The 16,944-nt window shown below is 42.3% G+C and overlaps 2 protein-coding genes across 3 annotated transcripts; both read left to right on the top strand.

The window, feature by feature from the left end:
* Nucleotides 1–6,565: 6,565 nt before the first annotated feature.
* LOC115178294 (transcription factor Sox-10) lies at nucleotides 6,566–11,738 on the top strand. The gene is made up of 4 exons (XM_029739407.1): nucleotides 6,566–6,756; nucleotides 7,466–8,128; nucleotides 8,485–8,753; nucleotides 8,950–11,738. Exons 2-4 carry the CDS (start codon nucleotides 7,692–7,694, stop codon nucleotides 9,726–9,728), a joined length of 1,485 nt encoding a protein of 494 aa, XP_029595267.1. The 5' UTR covers nucleotides 6,566–6,756; nucleotides 7,466–7,691; the 3' UTR covers nucleotides 9,729–11,738.
* Nucleotides 11,739–14,136: 2,398 nt separating this feature from the next.
* LOC115178875 (UPF0193 protein EVG1 homolog) lies at nucleotides 14,137–16,363 on the top strand. Of its 2 annotated transcripts, none has more exons than XM_029740258.1 (7): nucleotides 14,137–14,270; nucleotides 14,463–14,547; nucleotides 14,646–14,708; nucleotides 14,882–15,067; nucleotides 15,386–15,511; nucleotides 15,761–15,859; nucleotides 16,046–16,363. In XM_029740258.1, exons 1-7 carry the CDS (start codon nucleotides 14,220–14,222, stop codon nucleotides 16,054–16,056), a joined length of 621 nt encoding a protein of 206 aa, XP_029596118.1. In that variant the 5' UTR covers nucleotides 14,137–14,219; the 3' UTR covers nucleotides 16,057–16,363. The 2 variants fall into 2 exon arrangements, with proteins under 2 accessions (XP_029596118.1, XP_029596119.1); XM_029740259.1 differs by having other exon boundaries at nucleotides 14,137–14,293.
* The last annotated feature ends 581 nt before the right edge of the window (nucleotides 16,364–16,944 follow it).

Raw genomic sequence — 16,944 nt, 5'->3', positions numbered from 1 at the left:
CATGATCTACTAATAAAATATATCCTGTATGACGTGGTATAAAATACATCTGAATGTTAGTCCCAGGATATATCAAATCAAAGTGTATTTGTCACGTGCGCCGAATACAACAGGTGTAGACCTTACAGTGAAATGCTTACTTACAGACTCTAACCAACAGTGCAAAAAAGGTATTAGGTGAACAATAGGTTAGTAAAGAAATAAAAACGACAGTAAAAAGACAGTTAAAAATAACAGTAGCGAGGCTATATACAGTAGCGAGGCTATAACAGTAACAAGGCTATATACAGGCACTGGATAGTCAGGCTGATTGAGGTAGTATGTACATGAATGTATAGTTAAAGTGACTATGCATATATGATAAACAGAGAGTAGCAGCAGCGTAAAAGAGGGGTTGGGGGGGCACACAATGCAAATAGTCCAGGTAGCCATTTGATTACCTGTTCAGGAGTCTTATGGCTTGGGGGTAAAAACTATAATTACTAAGATGGTGTCCAGGGCAGGCTGAGTGTCATAATGTAACAAGGAGTAAATATGTGAACCATGGAGGGTAAAGGCTACATCTGAACCATGGAGGGTAAAGGCTACATCTGAACCATGGAGGGTAAAGGCTACATCTGAACCATGGAGGGTAAAGGCTACATCTGAACCATGGAGGGTAAAGGCTACATCTGAACCATGGAGGGTAAAGGCTACACCTGAACCATGGAGGGTAAAGGCTACATCTGAACCATGGAGGGTAAAGGCTACATCTGAACCATGGAGGGTAAAGGCTACATCTGAACCATGGAGGGTAAAGGCTACATCTGAACCATGGAGGGTAAAGGCTACACCTGAACCATGGGAGGGTAAAGGCTACATCTGAACCATGGAGGGTAAAGGCTACATCTGAACCATGGAGGGTAAAGGCTACACCTGAACCATGGAGGGTAAAGGCTACATCTGAACCATGGAGGGTAAAGGCTACATCTGAACCATGGAGGGTAAAGGCTACATCTGAACCATGGAGGGTAAAGGCTACACCTGAACCATGGAGGGTAAAGGCTACATCTGAACCATGGAGGGTAAAGGCTACATCTGAACCATGGAGGGTAAAGGCTACATCTGAACCATGGAGGGTAAAGGCTACATCTGAACCATGGAGGGTAAAGGCTACATCTGAACCATGGAGGGTAAAGGCTACACCTGAACCATGGAGGGTAAAGGCTACATCTGAACCATGGAGGGTAAAGGCTACATCTGAACCGTGGAGGGTAAAGGCTACATCTGAACCATGGAGGGTAAAGGCTACATCTGAACCGTGGAGGGTAAAGGCTACACCTGAACCATGGAGGGTAAAGGCTACATCTGAACCATGGAGGGTAAAGGCTACATCTGAACCATGGAGGGTAAAGGCTACATCTGAACCGTGGAGGGTAAAGGCTACATCTGAACCGTGGAGGGTAAAGGCTACATCTGAACCATGGAGGGTAAAGGCTACATCTGAACCGTGGAGGGTAAAGGCTACATCTGAACCGTGGAGGGTAAAGGCTACATCTGAACCATGGAGGGTAAAGGCTACATCTGAACCATGGAGGGTAAAGGCTACATCTGAACCATGGAGGGTAAAGGCTACATCTGAACCATGGAGGGTAAAGGCTACATCTGAACCATGGAGGGTAAAGGCTACATCTGAACCATGGAGGGTAAAGGCTACATGTGAACCATGGAGACGTGGGCTGGGGCCTTCCATCCACATTCTCCATTTCCCAGCATGAATGATACCATGTTGTCACTCACATGGCCTGGTTGTTTATGGTGTTATGTAATTCTCCTTTTAGAAGTGATATTAATCAATTAGAGTTGTTAAAAAGCTGTAGAGATTTGGGTCACAGTTGGAGAGGGTTGATTATGTTTGAATTCCTGTTAGTTGCTTTGGATGTGAAATTTGTCCGTGAGAACAGTTTCATTCCTGAATTGTCCTGAACCCTGATTGACATCAAACCTGTTTACAGATGTTCTGGCCAATAGGTATTTGATGAAATGATTTTGAACTACATATTTTTACCTGTTGCTAACTGTAAAATTGAAGTGTCAACAAAGCGTCGCAATTAATGGGGGAAAACCCCAAACAAGTATAAGCTAACTCTGACTGTAAGGTCAGAATATTTCCATCACTCAGGAAGTAATAGGTTGTCAAATACAAACGTGCTAATATACACAGTCCCTCCTTGTCAAATGATTTCTGTGCTTCTATTGAGTGCGTCATCATTCTGAACAAACAGCACCATTCACATCAGCCCTACGTGTCCATCGACATGGGAATGACTGTCTTTCCCTCAATTATACACACGACAGTCGAACGCAGAATGTGACCCACTGCATGAATATGTTGACCGCTGTCCATGTTCCCTTGTTCTCTCTCTCTCTCTCTCTCTCTCGTCAGATTTCAGGAATTTCCCAGTGAAACTCTTCTATGGACTGAGGCCAACACAAAAGGGCAGCCATCTCTCTCTATTTCCTTCTCTCGTTCTTTCTTTTTCTTTTTCTCCTCTATCATTTCACCATCAGCACGCAAAACTGTATTCCCCTTTTTTTTAAATCTTTCTCTGCCACGGCTTTCATTTTAGAACATGACATCACAATGACATTCATAGTATGTAGCTGCAGGCTTATTGGTTCATTTGAGAGTAAGAGATTACATTTTTTTGGGACAGAGCCACAAACATGAACACAAAATGGCTGCGGCTGCCCCATATCACCCCACATCCACCTGGGGAGTCGGACATAGTGAATCCCGACCCCTTGAACCTGCTAGTCATGAGTTCCCCATCCCTCTCTCTCTCTCCTGCCACAGCACCATACAGGCTCTTGTGACAGGACAGGAGCAGACACATTAGTGCAGCCGGTCACATGGCAGGTTAAAGCAGGGATGTATGTCTCACTGTGGTTAATAGATGGACATGTGAGTTCTATTTTCCACAGAGCTATGTCGGCCCCTGGGGCCCATAGCCCTGGATGGGAGAGATGGGATCTGGATAGGAAAAAGATATGGACAATATCTCTCGATGTTATATGAAAATATTACCTTTGTACCAACATGTATGTAATTCATTGTATTGATAAGCACATTCAGTCCCTTATCTTGTGTAAAGTGGAACAAACAAAAGATTGAGCAAAATGCATTTACAAACAATTCAAATTGACTTTCTTTAAAATAAATAGATTGACATCAGTATTTTGGCAAGAAGTCTTAGTAGTAGCCTATAGAATATGTCTCATAGTTGACTATAAACAGACAGAGATTAATTATATTTAGGCAATAAAGTTGCACTCAACTTGATTTTTCTAAAAGCCCCACTTTTTCCTCATAATTACTAGCTATTAAACTAATATATTTCAAAGGTAATATTTAATCAAACGAATGTTAACTTATACATTAAAAAACGGATTATCTTTTAGATTTAAATCGTTTAGCTAAATGACGTAAATGTAATGTAAATGTTTATAATAGTCGACTGATTAGGCCTAAAAATAATAGATTGCAAGTATGTAATTCTTGAGAATAAATTTAAAGCGAGATGAAAATCAAACGAAAGTTATTGGACCAACACATCAAGTTCACTTTTTTGGTAGGCCTCCTTTTAAAGTTGATTACAACTCGTATGCGCCTAGTTGTTCATTCATTTTGATCTATCTTTCATGCGTTTCTCCCACACTATCAAGACAATTGTTTTTAGAGAAATTTATACAATTTATACGTTTATACGCATTAATGCGTTTCTCCACGATTAATGCTACGACAATGAATAACATATTATGAACATTCTGATTGAACTGACCCTATGATAGGCTTATGAGTAGCACAGAGAGTTTTGGTGCGTTATTTAACAGGAATTCTGAACAGAATTAAACCCTTTCTAGAAGACCTATAACATTTCTCGCAAATAATTGACTGAAGTAACTCTTCTGGCATAGCATTGCTGCATGAGCTCAGTGTTATGAAAGTATATAATAAAATTGCAGTTTTGCTAAATTGCGAAAATTGTAAAGCAGGTGCTTATTTCGTTAGTTAATGGTATATTGAGAATTTATAGAATATCTAACGCTATTTTTGGCAACGGAAAAAAATGAGGATTTCATGTGAATTAACAAAATAATGACAACTTGAATCACTGTTAATTAACAATTTACTTTTAATTTGGAGTCTCACTAAAAAACAGTTTCGTTTTAAATAAATTCAAACATATTTTTACCTTCTAGTTACAATACATTGGGAATACTCTAAGTAAACATCTCGCATTCACATAAAAAAGAATACCATGCCCTGCATAAATTCACAGTGATTTTTATTTCACCTAATGCATAATAAAACATAGCCTACAGCACAGTCACTCTGAATCACAAAATGCATATCACAATTCATTCCAACTTGCTCTTAGTCTGTCAGATTCCTTTGCTTGCTTAAATAAATCAACATAAAATCAAACCTTTTGTCAGCATATGACTGAAAGGCATTTTCTTTAAACTCCTCTCTCTCATACACAAACAGAAGTAGTCACTCACATCAAGGCCAGGACAGGGCCTCAGTATCCCAGTGTAGCCCCCATCCTGAATCCTGCACCCCCAACCAACCCCTCTCAGACGAACCCACCAAGACCAGCACCCAAAGACCCAGACCCAAAACAGATGGAGAGAGCTAGTCCAGCTAGTGCAGTCCTTGGATGTTGTGTTATGTGTGAGATACTGTGTCTGTGTAGTAACACAGGGCCCAGAGACACACATCTCTTTCTTTTCTCTTATCATTTTTTTCAAAATGCACAAAACTGCTTTTTGTTCCTATCATTTTTTCATTTAAGAGGCTAATGGAAGAGAGCTTGCAGGGCATCTGATCACATGGTTACAATTCACCTGAGATGACAACAAAGAGGCTAAAGAAGAGAGAGACGAGAGGGAGAAAGGGAGAGAGAGAGAAAACTGAGACACGGATTCAACATAAGAAGGAAAAGGGAAACACTGGCGGTTATTGTTGCAGTCAGTGTGTGTGTGTGTGTGTGTGTGTGGCCCATAATATTCAGTCCCTTAATCTATCTTAACATGTGACAATGTACTTATATACTGTAAATATCTGACATATTAATGATTATAAGTAAGTTACATAGAATAGAGCCAGTTACAGTAACAATACATTTAATGCAGTAAACATCATGAATGATTCGACCTCAACAGCACAACCTTACACACAGAACACTCTGGATCTTGACATGTATTTTAGATGCATATGTAATATTTTTAAGGGACGTCCAAGAGCAATTTGGAAGAGGAATATCGGAAGTGAGAAAAGTTATGTGTTTCATAGAGTATAGGGGTGAAAGGTCACGTACATTGACCTCAGGATTGGGCCCATAAGGCCCTTATTGCTGGTCAACAATATAGGGATGATGATTTTGGATCTAATTCAACTCCTCCAGCAACTCACTCTACCCTATATCACTTTTTGTCATCTTTCAGTACTATATCAGACACATGCAGTACTGGAAATGTACACAATTATCATACTTGAGTAAAAGTAAAGAAACCTTAATAGAAAATTACTCAAAAGTGAAAGTCACCCAGTAAAATACTACTTGAGTAAAAGTCTAAAAGTATTTGGTTTTAAATATACTTAAGTATCAGAAGTAAATGTCATCGATACAATATACCTAAGTATCAAAAGTCAAAGTAAAGGTATAAATCATTTCACATTCCTTATATTAAGTTAACCAGACATTACGATTTTCTTGTTTTTTTATTTCTGGATAGCCAGGGGAACACTCGAACAGTTCATTTACAAACGAATAATTTGTGTTTAGTGAGTCCTCCAGATCAGAGGCAGTAGGGATGACCAGGGATGTTCTCTTGATAAGTGTGTGTATTGGACCATGTTCCTGTCCTGCTAAGCATTCGAAATGTGACGAGTACTTTTGGGTGTCAAGGAAAATGTATGGAGTAAAAAGTACATTATTTTCTTTAGGAATGTAGTAAAAGTAAAAGTTGTAAAAAATAGAAATAGTAAAGTACAGATACCCCAAAAAACGTATTAAGTAGTATATTTAAATTATTTTTAGGCCATGGACCTAATTCTTTCATTATTATTTTCCTGGGGTTAACGATGACCTAGATATAAGTAACATATTCACTGCATCAAATAGGGCCTCACCAACTGTATAACGACGTTATAATGAACATAACGACGTTATGTATTTTAATCCCTTGGAGATTTTTCGTAAAATGTAGTGTACTTTGACCACAAATGTATTATCATGATAGTTTATTTATTCAATATAACATGTCAACACATCAAACAAAGCGGGCCTTATTTGGTTCCTAAATAGAGCCAGTGTAAAGTCACTTAAGCCACTCTGATGTAAAATCTCACCTCCTTTCATTGGAAATATTAGTGGCGACGGACGGACAGGCAATAACAGTAACCCCGTCGTCCAGTAAGAAAGCCGGAGAATATTAAATGACCAATAGGCGTCCAGCGTGTGCGCAAGAGGGTGGCGTCGACTCAGTGTTGGAATGCTGCCTCTCAGAATGTTTTCCACTTTCAATCACTTTTTTTCCTCGTTCCTCCTCACAACGGCGCTCTTTAAGCTCCGGTGCGCGATACAGAGCGGCCATTCATTGAAGGGCAAACCAAACGAGGGGGCAGGGGACAGGGCGAGCGTCACACTGGTGGACAGGGGAACGCACGAACTCCCGTGTTGAACGGGCGACCTCCTAAACTCTGTATTGGTAAGTTTTGTAACTTTATTTTCCATATGAACATAAAATAGATTTGTTTACTCGTTTGGGTGGAATTTCAGAAATATCCAAATCTTATTAGCTTTTTAATTCCCAAGATGATGCTGGGCTGAGTTTTACGGGCTTTTCCAGCTTTAGCCTTAAAATAGGATTAACACAGTAAAATACATATTCTCAGAATTATTTAAAGATAAATACTGAAACATTTAGGATGTTCGTTTTTAATGTTCAGTTTTCTTCATGAACCTTGTTTCTTTGGAAAATAGGGCATCTTGGGTGAAGCGACCCCTCCTATGATTAGCCTATAATGGCATATGGACTGATATAAAATGACAAGAACCGGTGAAGAAGAAGTTGGTCTTCTTATGATGTAGCCTATAAATTGGTTCCAGTGGACATATATTAGCCTATCATTCGTTACAGTTTGTGGCCTAACATAACTGTAAACAAGAAAAGATTGTATGAATGCCTTTCTGTTCGTCTCAGAGCTAACGGTCATTTCTAGGCCTACCATTGTAATGAAAATATCCGCTGGGAATAGACGTTGAATTGACGTCTGTTCCCACTGGGTACAGTCTCTGCTTAGGTCTATAAAAAAAAAAACACGTGAAAAAAGTTATCAAATGGGGTCTGACCTCATTGCCCAATGTAAAATGTGTTAATTGCCTAATGTTGTTCTATTCTATATTATTAATTTCAGGCGACATCGGTGGAAGTGAAGAAGTGCAAAGGACAGGATTTGGGTACATTCGATTACGCACGAGTAGGCTATGGGTTTACGCGTGGCATATAGGAATAATTCCATATAGAGGAGCGAGTCTGGACTCTCAGCTGTAGCTTAAAGTTTTACATTCTCTGAACAAATTTACAACATTTTCCTGCAAGGATATTTTTTGTTGCCAATCGATAATAGCCTATACATTAAAATGTCTGGAGAGGAGCACAGTCTATCCGAGGCAGAGTTGAGTCCCGGGGGATCAGATGGTCACTCTCTGTCACCGGCACACTCCGGGGCCACCGGCGGCCGGGACTCCCCGCTCACCGGTCCGTCGCAGCAACTGACGGGGCTTTCTGGCGCAGATGGTGGCGGAGAGGACGGTGGACTAGTGCCCAAGTCAGAGGTGGATATGGACCGGTTCCCCATCGGCATCCGCGAGGCGGTCAGCCAGGTGCTGGACGGATACGACTGGACGCTCGTGCCCATGCCCGTGCGCGTAAACAACGGGAACAAGAGCAAGCCGCACGTGAAGAGGCCGATGAACGCCTTCATGGTGTGGGCGCAGGCCGCGCGCCGTAAACTGGCGGACCAGTACCCTCACCTGCACAACGCGGAGCTCAGCAAGACACTCGGCAAACTGTGGAGGTGGGCATTGGCAGGGCATGGAAATGAATAGGCCTACGTGGGAACTTGATAATCTATAGGCTACCTGTAGGCCTTGTTGGCGTTTGTGTGCAATTGGAGCATAACTACTTCCTTCAGTTACATTTCCTTCCTGTATTTTTTAAAATGTGTTTCTGAAATGAAAGGCACTATATTATATAACCATTAACGTTATTTAGCAGACACACTTATCCAGAGCAACTAGGGTTAAATGCCTTGGTAAAGGGCACTATTATTCACCTAGTCAGCATTGGGATTCAAACAATGACTTTTCAGTTACTGGACCAACCCTCTTAACCACTGGGCTACCTGCCGTCCGGCCATGTTTTGTCCCACAGGCTCCTGAATGAGAGTGACAAGAGGCCTTTCATTGAGGAGGCGGAGCGACTGAGGAAACAACATAAGAAGGACTACCCAGAGTACAAGTACCAGCCCCGCAGACGCAAGAACGGCAAGCTGGGGACCAATGGTGAGGGAGGGGAGGGAGCAGAGGGGGAGGGCAGCCACGCCCAGTCCCATTACAAGGCCCTCCACCTGGATGTGCACAGTACAGGGGCTGGGTCCCCCCTGGTCGACCTCCACCACCATCATCACCACCACCCTGCAGGTGAGTTCAACTTTATTTGTTAATGAATTTACCCAATACTATGAGTAAGTCCTACTTCAACTAGCTAGGGCAAACAATACGCCACCTGGCACCAAACGGCCTTCTGGAACCTGAGAGAACAAGAAGAAAACAGAACTCCATTCCAAATGTTTCACTTCTATTGCTTGCTGATCGGTATGTTCCCTTTTCCTTCCAGGTCAGGGTCACAGCCCGCCAACACCCCCCACCACCCCAAAGACAGAGCTCCAGTCTGGAAAGATGACGGAGGGGAAGAGGGAGGGCGGAGGTGGCTCAGGGTCTTCCCGTGGAGGAGGCCTGGGTGTAGGAGCAGAGGGGGCCTCTGGGGGACATTCATCAGCGGGCGGGAAACCCCACATCGACTTCTGCACCATGGACATCGGCGAGATCAGCCACGACGTGATGGCAAACATCGAGCCCTTCGACGTCAACGAGTTTGACCAGTACCTGCCGCCCAACGGGCACCCGGGGGTCGGCCAGGGCGGCGCCACACCAAGCTCCTCCGCTACATCCTACGCCTACGCCCTCGCCGCCGCCAGCGGTCACTCAGCCGCCTGGCTCTCCAAGCAGCATCAGCATCAACAGCCCTCCCCCTCTGCCTCAGACGCCACCAAGGCCCAGATCAAGAGTGAGTCTGGAGGCGGGAGCCACTACGCAGAGTCTTCCTCCTCTTCGTCAGGAACTCACGTCACCTACACCCCCCTCAGCCTCCCCCACTACGGATCAGCCTTCCCCTCGCTGCCCTCCAGGGCCCAGTTTGAGTACGGGGAGCACCAGGCGCCGGGGCCGTACTACGCCCACTCCAGCCAAGCCCCGGGGCTGTACTCAGCCTTCTCCTACATGGGGCCCAGCCAGAGGCCCCTCTACACTACCATCACTGACCCCTCCAGCGTGGCCCAGTCTCACAGTCCTACACACTGGGAGCAGCCTGTCTATACCACCCTGTCACGGCCATGAGAGAGACTGAGATGCATGGGATTGGGTGTGTGTGTGTGTGTGTGTATGCGTCTCTACACCACCCTCTCACAACCCTGAGAGAGGGATAAAGAAAGACAAAGATTGGAAGGGTGGCTACTGAATGTGTGTGTGTGTGTGTGTGTGGGGGGGGGTTAACAAAGGATGGATATCTTACTGATGTTGTATTGGGATTCATTGGGACTTGACAGTGTATCTATCCATGGAGTCCTTATAATATTTTACTGTATAGTATATTTTCTATCACAGCCAATGGTCAATAGCCAATCAGAATAAACCTTTAACCAATGTGTGCCATGTTTTAGTGTGTAAGGTCAGGATCCCAGCTGCCAGTGTGTCATAGTGTATAGTAAGAGGGCTTATTGTGATGAGGAGCCCAGAGCACACAGAACTAATACTGTAGTGGTAAGAAGGATACACATAGGCTTTCAAAACGCTGCTAACTTTCCCCAAATTCCCCAGTTTTCCAGAAATTCTAGTTGGAAGTTCCTGGAATTAGGAGGTAATAAGCAGGATATCCAGGAATCTTCCTACTGGGATTTCTGGAAAACTGGGGAATTTTGGAAAAGTTAATGGAATTTTTCCAACCCTAGCTACCTATACAACAAGGATTGAGTAACATTGCCGGCAAGGACTGGCTTTCAGCGGGTTTCGACAGGCTATCAGCCTAGGACAAATACAACGCGATGTTTATCAGAACTGGGTTGTTTTAGATTGAAATAATCAGATTCTATTAACCAAACTAAAGGAAATGTTTGTGTGACTTCATTTGAGTATTTTTTTATGTCTTAAGTGATGTATTCTTTGGTTCTTTTTTATATGACTTTACATTCTGGTTCGATATTACACTGACATGTCTTCACCACTGCTTTTGAAAGAAAATGTTTATTTCAAATAGGTCAGTTTACTTGGCCAATAACTTTATGCGTTGGTCTACGGGCGTCAGGTAGTCAAGCCGTTAAGTGCGTTAGGCCAGTAACTGAAAGGTTGCCGGTTTGAAACCCTGAGCCGGTGTGGTGGAAAAATCTTCTATTCTGCCCTTGAGCAAGGCAGTTAACCTGCAACAACTACTCCCCGGGCGCCATGGACATCGATTAAGGCAGCCCCCCACTGCACATCTCTGATTCAAAGGGTTTGGGTTAAATGTGGAAGTCGTGCAACTGACTAGGTATCACCTTCTGGGATGCTGCTTGACTCCTTATGTGTTGCATTGTGAAAAACCATAGTTGACGAGGAAAAAGGACAAACAAAAGGAGGGAAAGAGAATTCCTGGAAACACTTTAGCATAGAGTTCTGGAAAGCAGCACATTACCTCAACTCAATGTACATGTGCCAATAACACTTTTCACGCTCTAATATCCTTGATGAGAATATATGGCACACATTTCGCTTATACTACTCATAAATAGTAAAAACAATTGTTGAAGTCACTGGACTTTTTTTTTTATTGATATGGATTGCATTTGTACGCTCTGGTTGCTTCTAATTCCATTTGTTTACCAAATTATCAAAGCAAAACAATCTACATGACTCGGCAAGTACAAAGTCAGCAAAATCTTTTTTTTTAGAATTCTCCAGCTTTAAACTAAAGATTTACTCTTAGTGAGAATTAGTGAGCTGTTTAGAACAAATGCCACATGCTATAGTTTATGTACATAGGTTTTCCCCTCTGCATCTCCCTTTTCTGTATCCTGTTTTAATGTCCCTCTCGGCTCCCTCTGCAATGTGAATGATCACCACATGCCTCTTCGTCCATAGGTGATTTATACGGAGTCATTTTATACTGACCCTCTCTGCTTTGTAGTTTTTATAAAAAATAATTTCATGTTTAGCTTTTTTTTCTCCATTTTGTACATTTCTGGATAGTTTCTAAAACTTTGTATGCTACACATTTGATGCATCTTCTTTCTTCTACAAGAAACAACAATGTACAAATATTATTGATGTTGTCATTACATTGTCATTCTATTAAAGCAATTTATTTATACAAAACTGAAATCTATTGAAATTCATTGCAAAATTTGAGAAAATGCATTATGAGATATATTTTTTCCTACAAAAGCATCAGGTGAATTAATAACATGTAACACAACATAGACAGGGCATTCGGTAAGTAATCAGACCCCTTCTCTTTTTCCACTTTTTTTTACATTACAGCCTTATTCTAAAATGGATTAAAGAAATTGTTTTCCCCATCAATCTACACACAATAACAAATAATGACTAAGCGAAAACAAGTTTTTAGAAATCTTAGCAAATGTATTTAAAAAAAATCCTTATTTAAATAAGTATTCAGACCCTTTGCTATGAGACTCAAAATTGAACTCAGGTGAATCCTGTTTCCATTGATCATCCTTGAAATGTTTCTACAACTTGAAGTCCACCTGTGATAAATTTAATTGATTGGACATGATTTGGAAAGGCAAACACTTGTCTATATTATGTCCAACAGTTGACAGTGCATGTCAGAGCAAAAACCAAGCCATGACGTTGAAGGAATTGTCCGTAGAGCTCTGAGAAAGTATTGTGTCAAGACACCGATCTGGGTAGGGGTATCTAAACATTTTTGCAGCATTGAAGGTCCCCAGGAACACAGTGACCTCCATAATTATTAAATGGAAGAAGTATGGAACCACGTATTGCCACTCGGCCAAACTGAGCAATCGAGGACCTTGGTCAGAGGGGTGACCAAGAACCCAATGGCCACTCTGACAGCTCCAGAGTTCCTCTGTGGAGATGGGGTAACCTTCCAGAAGGACAACCATCTCTGCAACACTCCACCAATCAGGTCTTTATGGTAGAGTGGCCAGGTTGAAACCACTCCTCAGTAAAAGGCACATGACAGCTGGCTTGGAGTTTGCCAAAAGGCAACCTAAAAGGACTCTCAGACCGTGAGAAACAAGATTCTCTGGTCTGATGAAACCAAGATTGAACTCTTTGGCCTTAATGCCAAGCTTCAAGTCTGGAGGAAACCTGGCACCATCGCTACGGTGAATCATGGTGGTGGCAGCATCATCATGCTGTGGGGATGTTTTTCAGCGGCAGGAAATGAGAGACTAGTCAGGATCGAGGGAAAGATGAACAGATCAAAGTACAGAGAGATCCTTGATGAAAACCTCCCCCAGAGTACTCAGGACCTCAGACTGGGGCAAAGGTTCACCTTCCAACAGGACAACAACACTAAGCACACAGCCAAGACAATGCAGGAGTGGCTACGGGACAAGTCTCTGAATGTCCTTGAGCGGCCCAGCCAGAGCCAGGACTTGAACCCGATCGAACGTCTCTGGAAAGACCTGAAAATAGCTGTGCAGCGACGCTCCCCATCCAACCTGATAGCTTGAGAGGAGCTGCAGAGAAGAATGGGAGAAACTCCCCAAATACAGGTGTGCCAAGCTTGTAGCGTCAAACCCAAGAAGACTCAATGCTGTAATCGCTGCCAAAGGCGCTTCAACAAAGTACTGAGTAAAGGCTCTGAATACTTATGTAAATGTAATTTCATTTATTTGTATTTTTTTAATACATTTGCAAAAAATTCCAAAAACCTGTTTTTGCTTTGTCATTATGGAGTATTGTGTGTAGATTGATGAGGGGGGGAATGATTTAATCCATTTTAGAATAAGGTTGTAAAGTAATACTTTTTTGAAAAAAATCAAGGGGTCTGAATACTTTCCAAATGCACTGCAAACATCACTAATAAATCAAATCACTGCCATGTAGTCAGTGCTACAACAACAAGATCTCTGTCCCACAACACAAACCCTTCCCCTAAGCAGTTTCATTTCTGTTTGTGTGTGTGGCAAGCTAAAATTGACTGCTAATTCGCTGCGTTTAATCGGCTGAGGCTGCATGTTACTCAGAGAGACAAAGAGAACCATTGAATATGAGAGGGATCGAGGGAGGGAGGGAGCTAGAAAGGGAGAGGGCCAGTGAGAAGGCCAATAGCTACCACAGTCAGTACCCTACTTTACACATGGACTTTCATAAATGCCCTGCCTTAACTTACTCCCTCGTGCCCTGTCTCCCTCCCTCTCTACGTTTGCTCGCACTTCACAGTTCAGCTATGAAATTTAATGGATTCAAGCATTCAGCAGCAGTCAGCAACCTAGATGATGGGGTAAAAAAATGAGATGTTTTAGCTAGTTAGACAGTCTCACGACGCACAATTTGATACCCAAACTCTTTGGATTGATAAATCATCTGCCATGCTCTACACAGTTGATAATTGAGTCAAGAAACACAAATAGAAAACATAATAAAATTTTTTTTAAAAAAGGTTCATTCTTAAACATTTAAAATTTAAGTTATACTCAAACACATTGTACAAAAATGAACACCTCATTTTTCCATAGCTCTATATGCCTTGTACAATTATCTGTGGTTTTGCCTCCCTCTAGTGGGTCAATGTTGTACTGCAAGGCCAAATGCCTCATCACGTGGCTTTAAGACCTATGGTTTCTATGGCAGCCGCCAGGTATGTCCGGAAGAGACACTGCCATCATTATCCCGTGGTGCAGCGTCAAGAAAGTTGAGAAAAATAGAAATCCATGGTAAGAAATAAAACACTGTTTAGTTATGTCTTGATACATATATTAAATGTTTGCAGTTTGGGTATATTAGCTTCCTAGCATGCAACGTTTTGCTATCTGTCATGGTCTTTGCTCAGCAGCAGCTAACGTTAGCCAGCTGGCTTTAGATAACATCTGTCATTCGTTGCAGATGGAGACGTCTTCTCGTGATCAAGCTGGTGGAGGTCTGCGGAACTGTCCTAGAAGGACCCAGTACAGCAAGGAGATGCTGAAATGTGGGGTTTTGTTCTCTCTCTTTGTGTGTGTGTGTGTCTGTGTGTAAGCGTTAGATCCACACAAATACAATAAGCCTACCTGTGCTCTGGTTTCACAGTAATGATGCAAGAGTCGAGACTCACCAACTTCCAGCAAAGACAGATCAATGACAAACTTAAGAGTGTGTCACGTTTGTTATCCATCTTCTCTTGGAAAGTAATGTTGACTTACTGCTTGAACTTCCTCCACACCTGTTGCTCTATTTTGAGTCCTATCATTAATTTAAGTTTTATGAATAAGTTTGTCAAACAAAGGTAAGATAATGTTATGTTTTTTGTTTGTCTGCATTTTCAGAGGGATCAGCTTTGCCATTGACCTGCAACCCCACATCATCGGCTCCTCCCTCCCTCACTGCCCAAACCCAAAGTCGTAAAAAAAATAGCACAACCCGCACTCCAGCCAAGCCCCTGAGACGCACCGCTGACAATTGTAGTTCTGGGGACAACTACACCAGAGATAGGTTCCGCCCCAGTGCCACACGTACGTGTTCCGCTTCAGCTCTACCACCTTTCAACTGGAATTCTAAAGATAGAGGCCCTGTTCTTCTATCAGAACTAGTTCACTGATAGTTGGTCAGGGACACCTGGGAACAAATGTACCACCATGCTCTTCTTGTAGAAAAAACTAGTAATTTAGGCCTATGTGTATGAGCCCTCTTTTACAGTAGTTCCTCCCTCCATTTCATTCTCTCACATTTCATTTCAATGCATTCAGTTGTACAACTGACTAGGTTCCCTCTATGAGAGATCTGGATAAGAGATGTGTATTCATTCTCTACCTCACTTCTTCTCCTGTAAGGAGATTTAGAGAAGAGGAGGAGGCACCAGAACATTCTAGCTACGGGGCAGGAGGAGCCCAGACCCAATCATCCCAGGAACATTTCCCTGGACCAAGGCCCAGAGGAGAGGGACCGCTTCCAGGAGGGTGAGGTTTACCACAGAGAGGGAGAGTTACTGCTTTCTGGCCATGGGGAAACATGTCGTCCACATCTCTTGCTCTCCTACATATCTCTCCTCCTCATTTCAATTCAGTTCCATATGACTCTACTAAACTAATAAAGTAATTTGCCTCAACCTACTGTAACCCCATCCCAACAGTGTTTGATTAAGGAGTTTCTCCTTAGTTTGATGTACGGTCTTCGCAAGTTTTCTAAGGATTGTGTTTCTTTCCTAGTTTTGGATGAGATTGAGGAGAGGAAGGAGTTTGGAGGAGATGACAGCCCTGGGGAAAGGGAAGCAGTATCACAACATCATCAACACAGAGATCTCACAGGTAAGTTGTCTGATATACCTCATGTCACAGGAATGTCTTTAAGGAAAATGATCTACACCTAAAAACAACAGTATTTACATTGTACGGTTTCGATGATACAGATTCACTGGTGAACACAACGTGGAATAACACACATAGGTACACTCCCTCTCTCACACACATTTTTAACAGTTGTTTGCCTTCCAGAAAATCTGTGAGCTGGAGGTGATTGACAAGGCCCGCAGTACAGAGCTGAGGACCATTATGCCAGAGAAGAAGACTGAGTGACAGAGGAATACTCATCTACTGACTCTGCTGAATGGATCTACTATACTGCTAATACTCTCCTACAGAGAATACACTGCACAGGAATTCTGAACTCAAACTTGGATACTAGTCTTCATTTGTGCATAATGCTTGTTCAAATTATGGCATGGTAACAAATGTTGCTGGGAAGACTCCAATGCATCCTTATCAAAGTGTGAAAAAGCATTGTAGTGTACATTAAAACATGACCACACATCTTTTTAGTGGCATTAATATGTTTTATTTCTCAGTCTCCCAGATTTCAATGCGATCCTGTTTCTTTAGGACCATGTTTCAACAAAGCTCTACAGAAGCCCTTGGTGTGAGTTTTTAAATAGGAAGAAGAGGCAAAGACAGGAAGAGACAGACATGGAAATACACTGGATTAACAGAACGCACAAACACAGAGGCAAGCAGCCATTTTGAATGGAAGACAAGATCGTGTACTAGACAACATACGAACAGACTAACAAGACATTCAGTTTAACTCCGGACAAAAACGAGACTTATTGACGAAAACATTTAAATAAGGGCACTCTTAACATAAACGGATCCCATAGTACTATCGACTTTGACGGCAGATTCTAAGTTAAGGCAAAACTCATTGGAATTAGACAGCGTTTACAGAGTCAAACAAAGGCATTGTAAAATATATAAATTAAAAGATTTGCATATTTTGCAGACTCCCAAAACAGTTAAACTGATATCAACTGGTAGGTACTAATAGTTTTCTACATTGTTAAAAGATATCTACGGAATTTATATACACACACACACACACACACACACAGAGTGTACAA

This window comes from Salmo trutta, chromosome 38 (assembly GCF_901001165.1).
Source record: "Salmo trutta chromosome 38, fSalTru1.1, whole genome shotgun sequence".
NCBI classification, from domain to species: Eukaryota; Metazoa; Chordata; class Actinopteri; order Salmoniformes; family Salmonidae; genus Salmo; species Salmo trutta.
This window is presented reverse-complemented; position numbering and strand designations above follow the sequence as displayed.

Bases quoted from the DNA above. Each gene is read 5' to 3' on its own strand.
- LOC115178294 (XM_029739407.1), top strand. From the start codon at position 7,692: ATGTCTGGAGAGGAGCACAGTCTATCCGAGGCAGAGTTGAGTCCCGGG. The intron at 8,129-8,484 runs GTGGGCATTGGC...TTTGTCCCACAG, and splicing joins ACACTCGGCAAACTGTGGAG to GCTCCTGAATGAGAGTGACA. The intron at 8,754-8,949 runs GTGAGTTCAACT...TTTTCCTTCCAG, and splicing joins TCATCACCACCACCCTGCAG to GTCAGGGTCACAGCCCGCCA.
- LOC115178875 (XM_029740258.1), top strand. From the start codon at position 14,220: ATGTCCGGAAGAGACACTGCCATCATTATCCCGTGGTGCAGCGTCAAG. The intron at 14,548-14,645 runs GTGGGGTTTTGT...CTGGTTTCACAG, and splicing joins CAGCAAGGAGATGCTGAAAT to TAATGATGCAAGAGTCGAGA. The intron at 15,068-15,385 runs GTACGTGTTCCG...TTCTCCTGTAAG, and splicing joins GTTCCGCCCCAGTGCCACAC to GAGATTTAGAGAAGAGGAGG.